Genomic DNA, 9,072 nt, shown 5'->3' on the forward strand with positions numbered 1-9,072 from the left:
TTGTTCTACTATTATTATTTTCCCAGTGACTCCAGTGACTTCCTAGATAAGCAGAGATAAAGGTGTCACCTGAGTACTTTTGGGTTTATTAGGTTTTTCATTATTTTGATATTAAAATGGGTAATTCTCAAAGGTCCTCCCCTGCACCTTTATTTTTTTTCATATAGATTTGAAAGTGAATGACGTGGTTCCCTGGGTCCTAGACCTTATTTTGAATAAGCACATCATCAGTCCCAACCCACATGTTAGGCAGGCAGCTTGCATCTGGCTTCTGTCATTGGTGAAGAAGCTGAGCGCCCACAAAGCAATTAAGGTAAGAAATATACCTTTTCCTAGCACTGGCTCCTTGCCCCTAGTTTTTGCTTCTCACCTTGTTTCTGTCCCTTCCTTCCCCTTCACTTCTACTGCCTCTTTTCTGCCCATGCTGGTGCAGTCCTTACTGAGGTCTTTTTGAGACATGGCCTGTCTTTTGTTTCTAGAGGAACAGATTATCTGGCAGATGAACAAGGGTGTTTGTCACCTTTGTAAACATCTGACTTGCATCCAAGTCAGAGTAACCTCAGTGTAAATAGCTTTTATAAGATGCAGTAGCAGTACATCTTCCCTTGGGAAGAAGAGATTGCTATCTGTATAGTGTTTAGGATTTATATTTGGAAAATGTTTAAGAGAGGTCTAGGAGGGGAAGGAGGAGAACAACTGAACTCATTTGTTTCATGGTGTTTATCACAACTTTGGTACCTAGGAGCAGTTAGGTGCTTCAGGTACTGTGGGTTTTTTGGTACGCTTCAGGAACCTTGTATTTCAAGTGCTTGTCTGTAATGAGGGAATGTGAAAAGTCCTATACAAGGACTAAATAAAACATTCTCAACCAAAGTGTCCTCTATCTGCATAGAGGTACTATTCACAGTGATAGCACCAAGTAACCATTTTATGCTCTCTCAGTATTGATAAAGAGCTTTGGGACAAGCTGCTTTGCGAATGTAAGCTGTTACATATAAAACATTGTCACGTACTGCACTCATCTAACAGTGCGCCTTGTAGGAAGGTGGTAAAACCCACCAGGTCAGGGATGAAGAAAGCCCCGTCTGGCTGCAAGCCAGATTTATGATGCATTGCTGCTTTGTATTAAACAAAGAAAATAAAATATGTGGTTTACTAATGGCATGGAATATGTATATGGTGGGCTGGACAATTAATTGTTATCTTCTGTGAGTGGCAGTCAGGCTGCTACTTGTGTGTCTGGAAAAAAGTGCAGTTCTTGTCGTAGGTGTAGCTCAAATAGGCAACTCCATTGATACAGTAGCCTCTGTTTACCTGTTAGAAACTTGCCTGGAGACTAAACAAAGTATCCAAAATAATGTCCTTTTTTCTCATCTTACAGTCTCATCTCAAGGATATTCAGAGTGCGTTTGTTTCAATTCTGTCAGATAGTGATGGTAAGTACTATTGTATCTTAAGAATTGTGTATTTTGGTGTGTATCCATCAGACTGGAGGGAATCTTGGAACAGGCAGAAAGTCAACTACACTCAGTCAGCGTTAAAAGATGAATGTAGAAACTTCCCATTTCTTACATTAATAGGAGTGATTTCTAGGCATCACATAAGAAGCACAGCTTTTTTGTGTGTTTTGCTAAAAAAGCACACTGCATTTGCCCCTTCAGACTGTAGTAGCAGAAGTGGTATTACTTGTGCTCTGTTATGGGCAGCAGGATGAACATGAACAGAAACTGCATGTTCAGGAACTCTGAGGCCTCTTCCAGCTAGCAAGAGTATTACCATGAATGATTTCAGGTGCCACTAGCGTGTCAGAATACCTATGGCTCTTGGAACTCTTCTTGCTGTTCCAAAACTTGCAGTAACAATACTTATGTGAAGATGTAACCTAATTTGATTTGGTTTGTGCCTTCAGAACAAATTGCTGCTTCAAAACGCAAACTTTGTTGTCTTGACAGACTAGATCTGCACTGAAATGGAGAGCAGTGAAGTGCAGCACAGAGCTGTGTTTGCTACACCCTGATTTTGGTCAAACCTTGCTTTTGAAATTTGTGTACTGCTAATTTATGTGCTTATCTTGAATTTTACTCGGTAAAATCTCTTGCAGAGCTTAGTCAAGATGTTGCTTCAAAAGGTCTTGGGCTGATATATGAACTAGGAAGTGAACAGGATCAGCAAGAGCTAGTCACTACGCTCGTTGATACCCTTATGACTGGGAAAAGGTACAGTGAACTGAGAACCCAGTGAGGGAGTGCTCTGCGTTGTGTGTGATGAGAATAAAAATGTGCCCTTTTTTTGTGCAGAAATAGATGTTTTGGGGCCAAGGGCAAGCCAATATCCATTCTCAGAGAGTCAAACTGAGGAATTTCTTATTTTGGCTTAGAGTATTTTGTGGCTGAAGTTGTTCTGGTTTTGTTCTATTCAACAAAGCTTCAAAATAATGTGTCAGTCCTGATTCAAGCAGTTCAAATGAGTTGGGATTTGGTTAGATTTACTACTTGCTGCATTGTGTAATTGCAGAGAACAATTACCACTTGCAGCAGGTCTGCACATTGTGAATGTTGCAGAAGTGGGGACTTGCTTGTGCTGAAAAGTACCTTTTGCTAAGGAAGTGGTGTTAATGATCGCTTGTCAGCTTTAGTGTGAAAAATAGTGGTCTTACAAGACTCACAGCTAGAGATCATATTGGTCAGTGTTGGAAATGCTCTTTAATAGACTTCTGCTGTCTAACCTGGTGTGGGTTTGGCTGCTGACTGATAAAGACCTAGGCTTGGAGTGTAGGGATTCAGTGGTGGTAAGCAGGAAGAAATACGATGAATGGAAATGGTATTTTTTTGGTGTAGAGATTTGTTGTCCGTTATATGGCTCATGTGTGGGCAGAACTAAAAAGCCATCATTCTGTATTTTGTCTACCTTCTGACTGCACAGCAAAACTCTCACTTGCTGTAATGTCTCCTTATTGTTAAAATGATAAAGGTTAGTCACATTCTTTGCAGTGTGTTGTAGCTTTGCACACCTGTTTGTTTTTTGTGGGATTGGAACTGAAACAACTTGTGAAGTTACTGAGTTAATAAAGCAAAACTATCTGTTCCCTAGTGTGCAGTGTATTCAAGTGTAATGCTAATAGTGGACCTCTTTTCTATCAGAGCCAAACATGAGATGACTGGAGAAACTGTGGTATTTCAGGGAGGTCTGAGTAAAACCCCAGATGGGTAAGTTTGCTTACAGTCTTAATGACAGAGACAGTCGTGCTGAAACAGAATTCTCTTAAAAATCTGCTTCCTGAACTTTTTGTTCCTTCTTGTTCTCTAAGTTACTTAATTCCATGTGATACAAATGTGCTGCCCACCTTTCTCTGCCTGCTTTAGGGTGTGAACTGAAAATAGATTTAGGTTTTATAGCTTTTGTGTACCTAAACGTAGTAACACTGATTTCCCTTCTGCTTTTCAAAGTCAAGGTCTTTCTACCTACAAGGAGCTTTGTTCACTGGCTAGTGACCTCAATCAGCCAGACCTGGTGTACAAATTCATGAATCTGGCCAACCATCATGCCATGTGGAATTCTCGGAAGGTAATGCTCTGCTTTCATGTGACTTCCATTCCCACTGTGAACTCTGGAAACAAAACTGCATTTCCCTATTTGTGGTTATATGATTTATGGAGAGCTGCATGTGGAGGGCATTGATGCTTTGGTATCAGTCCAAGGCAAATTTAGCAGCCTGAGGAAAAAATTTAGGATTACTTGAAATTCTTATAACAAAACTTCAGTATCAGAGTGTTCACATAATCCTGCATTTGCCTCTGAATCAACTGAGATCCTTTTATTTTTTGAGTGTGCTTAGAAAGACAGTCCTTAATGTGTTCAAACAGTGACAATATTTTCAAAACTGGTTGAATTTTTGGATGCCAGAGAAAGTGATCTTTGCTATCTGAAGAGGTACAGCAAAAAGTAATCAGCAACAAGTTGCTAAAAAGCACTGTTGTCAAAAGTATCCCTTTTAAACTCAAGTTTTGATACTTTAAACCATCTGGGAGCTTTAGCAAAGCCAAAATACTATTGTATCCACTTCCAGGTAGAAAAAGGAGCGTCGTAAGTTTGAACATTTAAGTGTACTATTGAGAGCTCTGATGCGGGTACTCTTTTCACTGGCTTTACAAAAGCATGAAAGAACTTGTTTTGAGTCTCTGACAACACCACCTAGTGCAAAAAGCAAGTCCCAGCTTTAACTTTCATCCAGAATTTGACAACTCAGTACATCTCTCAAGACCTCCCTCTTTGCACTGTGACTTCAAAAGCACAGGAGCATAGTGAAGTTTCTGACCTTCGTGGAATTTCTCCAGCCAGGATTAGTCAAGAAAATCCACTCAGAAGATGTGGGTTGACCTTTGGTATTTATAGAATTTGCAGAATCTTTTAAGTTGAAGTTTAGGTGCCCTAAAGCCCCAATAAGAGCTAGACAGAGCATGCTGTTCAGGGCCTTGCAGGCGATGCCTCACTTTTCCTTACACTTTCTGCAACTTCTTGCTTTTCATGGTTGTAACTGAAAATGTGTCTTGCTGTTTTCTAGATTAACCCAAACAACACATCCTGTCCTGTGAAGTCTTTAGTGGGGGCTTTTGAGTGGCAGCTTTTGACACTGAAAGTCAGAAAATATGAAGTCAGTAGAGGCACTGCTTTCATTGAGTAATTTCTTCTTGGGCTATCCTGCCAAATCCCATGGGACTTCACAGGCAAGCATAATTTCCACTGTATTAGAAATGACAGTGGAACTGATAGTGTTGAAGAAAGAAAAGATCATAAAAGAATATTTAAGTTTAAAGTAAATATAGACAGATGCAAAATTATATTCCCCAGAAATTTCAGGTTTTAGAAATAAGATGGAGTTATTTTGGTTTTGGTTTAGTGGTTGCTAAGTTATTCTAATTCTTCTAAAGCAGCAGAGTTGTACGGAAGCAGTGGCACACCCTCACCAGTTTTGCCAAGAATCTCTTTTGGAAGAACATATTTAAATCTTCATATTTTTATTTCACCAGTACTACTTCTGCAAATGAGATCAATCAGTATCTTGAAATAAAGGTTGGAAGAAAGTTTTGAAGTAGTATGTTGTCTGCGGAGTGTGATTGTATGCTTGAGATCACTGTGGTGCTGTAGCAGTGAGGATGAGCTAATTCTAGTACCATTCTAGTCCTTTTGATTTGGTCTAAATCTGAACTATGTCAGTCAGCTTTGCCCCTGACTGTGGTGTGCCCACTGAGCAATAACTGAGGGAGTGAGCAATGTTTCAGCAAATACTATTTTGTTGTCATTTCAGGGAGCAGCTTTTGGTTTCAATGTGATAGCTGCCAAGGCTGGAGAGCAGCTGGCTCCATTTTTGCCCCAGCTTCTTCCCCGGCTCTACCGTTACCAGTTTGACCCCAACCTGGGCATTCGACAGGCAATGACCAGCATTTGGAATGCGTTGGTCACTGACAAGTCGATGGTGAGTGACCAGCAAAGTGCAGCAAGGGGGTTTGCTGCCAGCCAGCAGTGTATCAGAGATCCTCATGGGACAGGTGCACTTTGTGAAAGGACGGGCTATGCAGAAAGGGGTGAGGTACTGCCCTGGAAAGGAGGTGTTGGAATCCAGGGATGAGCTGGAGCTTGTGCAAAGGTTTTGCACTGTCTCTCATATGTGAAAGGATATTCCAGACCTTGTTTGTGCAGCCAGCATTAAAATTTATTATTTACTTACAGTGGGGTCTTTCCACGTTGATATTGCTTTGATATTGCCTATGAGAGCTCTTCAGGAATCCTTATGGCCTAAGATGCCTTCCTAAAGCAAGAGCATCTAAATATAGTTCCTCAGTTTTTAAAGTGGGAGGAAGCCCATGGATGGAGGCTATTCCATCCATTTGAGAACTCCTCCTAGGTGTATTTCAGGAGTAAGTGTTTTTCATAAGATGCTCTTGCTCTGGTTCTGCAAGGCTTGGAATCGGGTTTGCTATCTTTTCTCCTAGGAAAGCTGATCTTAATGTGAAGTCATTCACTCTGATCCCTCATCAAAGCACAACTGCTTCTTGAGTAAATGCACGTTTGGTGTTGCATTTTAACAGTTCAGTTGATAAAGGCCTGGGGGACTTTTCTTATTGCATCTTTCACAATGTTAAGCACTCGAGCAGTGCAGAGAATGGCATGTCTAAAGCACAGTCAGAGAAAGTTTGCGCAGCACTGGCAAGCATTAGTTCATCTGATGTGGCTGAAAGCAGGTTGTATTGTCCAAAAGGACTCTTTTTTTACAGAGTACAGGACAAGGATGCATAGCTGTGCTTGTTTCATGATTCTTCCTTTTTTTAATTATAGGTTGATAAGTACATGAAGGAAGTTCTTGAGGATTTGATCAGTAACCTAACCAGCAGTCTTTGGAGGATCAGAGAATCCAGGTATTGCTAGGAAAAGTATTAGATTTGTCTTTGAACTCAATTCTTGTTCACCATAAACTTGTTAACCTGAAGAAGTTGAGGGGGAAAAGAGGACACGTCCTCTCATGAGGGTAGAGCCCAGCCTTGTAGCCTGCCCTTGGAAGTATGATACTTGAAGCTATATGCCTGAAATTTTTTATTGCTTGTAGCTTTATACTAAACTACATTCTCTGAAGAATGAGTTTTCTGGTTACTAGTTCTTGCCTATCCTTAAATCTGAAATAATGCTTTCTCTTAGAAAACCTTGTCAATCTGACAATTATGTACTTGGCAGCAGGATGCCATTTTTAATAAACTGCTTTATGTTTTTAATGGTTTGTAGCCGTGCTGTATTGAAAACCTCCATTTTAATATCAATTCCATACTTTATACCATTTTGGTTTCTTATCCTATGCTTAAAGAAAAGAACACTAATACAATTTTGTCACTGGAATGTTTGCAGTAGCAAATTTCACCACAGCAGCCTTTTTCACTTCCTATCAGCTGTTTCAGGTTTTACCTGAATGACTGAGCATTTTTTTTCTCTGCTAAAGGAGACATTCTTGTGACAGAGTAGATCTAGGGTTTGGGGAAAGTAAGGAATGTGAAACAGTTCTCAGTTTTTAAAGCTATTTATTTGTATTTATAAGCATGCCTTTGTATATACACCTATATCAAGTAAGGACACCGTGTGAAAGAAATAAAATTCCCTGTTTGCAGTTGTCTGGCACTAAATGACTTACTAAGAGGAAGACCTTTGGATGACATCATAGACAAGCTTCCAGAGATCTGGGAAGTCCTGTTCAGAGTGCAAGATGACATTAAGGTAATGGAACTGAGAATTGAATAGGAATCTTCAACAAACAGTACAATGATCAAGCTCTGAGGTGTTTAAAGAGAAATTCTCTGACAAGTCAGCTTGAAGCCAATGGGAGTTTTGAGTATTAAGCAGACTAGGAATTCATGCTCCTTGCAAGTAAAATTTCCATGCCATACCTTGGAAATTCTCTGTATGTTTGAAGTGTTGGGTTTTGTTCCTGCTGTGGTTATTCTAGATGATTTGGGACTTTTCCTTGATATAAAAGGATTCCTGAGTAGTTGCTTAATTTTGAATATAGAAACATTTCTTTTGGGCTGCTTGTGTGCTGAAATGACTTGCATAAATGAAGTCAGAGTCTTTGGTTCCTTCCAGGTTTGAGCTCTGTTAATCTATTGATTGTACCAGATACTCAGATGGATCAAAGCAAGAATTTCTTTTAACAATGCTGTAATACTTTCTTTTAAATATATTAATTAGCCATGAAGATAGCCTTGTCAGTATGAGTGTTAATGCTTATCAATTAATATGAATCATTCTAGAAGAACAAAAATAGCAGAAATGATTGTTGACTTCTTTTTTAGGAGACTGTGCGAAAGGCAGCAGAACTAGCCCTAAAAACTTTAAGCAAGGTAAAAGTCTACAATTTTGTCGTATGCACATGTAGCCAAGACATGTATGGTTTTGACGTCAGGAGTGACCACAAACTGTATTTACCATAGACTGTTGTCTTGAGAGGATCTCTAGTGTAAGACGCAGTTGTGGAAGACTGAACAGCCCCCTAGAAAGCAATCAAAATAAGCATCAACACATACTTCCCTGTACTTTTATTGATGCCTAGTGAAGTCCTGCTGCTTGAGGGTAATGTGATGTTAAGTTCTATATGAGCAAAGGAAGGATATAATAAACTGGGGTTTTTTCCTCTGATTTTTTTTTTCCTTACTTGGGGATGGAATTTAAGTAAACTTACTGTAACTTCAACACAAGACTGACTGATCTAGTTGACCTAGCCTGGTGGTACTTCACTGGTATGAAACAGAGTAATTGTATATGGACTTCTCTGTGATGCTGTTACTGACAAGGTTTTTTGGGTGTAGTACACATATATCACTTAATATTTTGTTTGGTAATCCTCTAAAAAAGTCACATTGGTGGCAGTGGATCGAAAGCACTGTGTTTGAAATCACAGTCTTCATAGTGCATGACATTTTAATGCTGCAAGAGAGGATCTGGTCCCAAAATGTTGTGAAATGTTGCGATTGCAGAATCTGTTCTCATCTGGGACTTGCTGCTCTGCCGCATAGAATGATTGAGTCCCTGTGGCTGAGATAGGCTGTCCTTCAACTGAGAGGCCGTTTGGTTCATCTCTTCATCCAGATTCAGGTCAAGGCCTGCTAGGCTCTGAATTTGCCTTTTCTGGAAGTTGACTGTAGTTGAAACTCTTTTAGGAGTGAGTTTTAGGGCTTTACTACCTTGTGGAGAGAAGATGAAGGTGTAACAGAGCCTAGGCTTGGCTATGAGCAGTTTGTCTAGTTGCTGTTGGCTTCTTATGTCTGAAGGAAGTAATCTGAGGGGGAGGTTTGTACATGTTTGCAGCACTGATTCTCACCTGTCCCCAGGTCTGTGTGAAAATGTGTGATCCCGCTAAAGGAGCAGCAGGTCAGAAGACGATAGCTGTGTTGCTCCCTTGCCTCCTAGACAAAGGAATAGTAAGCACAGTTGCTGAAGTCCGATCTCTCAGGTTAGTTTTGCACGTGGGGGTCAGGTCATGATTTGCCCCAAAGACACCAAGCTTGTTCACCTGAGCTGCAGAATGTTCTTTGT

The 9,072-nt window shown here is 40.2% G+C and overlaps 1 protein-coding gene across 1 annotated transcript in view; it reads left to right on the plus strand.

Annotated features, from left to right (window-relative positions):
- KIAA0368 (KIAA0368 ortholog) overlaps positions 1–9,072 on the plus strand; it is a 52,075-nt gene that overhangs the window by 30,605 nt on the left and 12,398 nt on the right. Inside the window, exons 26-35 of the mRNA XM_017728279.1 lie at positions 168–313; positions 1,382–1,436; positions 2,102–2,216; positions 3,141–3,206; positions 3,447–3,564; positions 5,306–5,473; positions 6,334–6,413; positions 7,152–7,257; positions 7,833–7,880; positions 8,868–8,989. Coding sequence (XP_017583768.1) covers positions 168–313; positions 1,382–1,436; positions 2,102–2,216; positions 3,141–3,206; positions 3,447–3,564; positions 5,306–5,473; positions 6,334–6,413; positions 7,152–7,257; positions 7,833–7,880; positions 8,868–8,989 — 1,024 coding nt within the window. The remainder of the gene's footprint in view (positions 1–167; positions 314–1,381; positions 1,437–2,101; positions 2,217–3,140; positions 3,207–3,446; positions 3,565–5,305; positions 5,474–6,333; positions 6,414–7,151; positions 7,258–7,832; positions 7,881–8,867; positions 8,990–9,072) is intronic.

This window comes from Corvus brachyrhynchos, unplaced genomic scaffold (assembly GCF_000691975.1).
Source record: "Corvus brachyrhynchos isolate BGI_N302 unplaced genomic scaffold, ASM69197v1 scaffold90, whole genome shotgun sequence".
Classification (NCBI taxonomy): Eukaryota; Metazoa; Chordata; class Aves; order Passeriformes; family Corvidae; genus Corvus; species Corvus brachyrhynchos.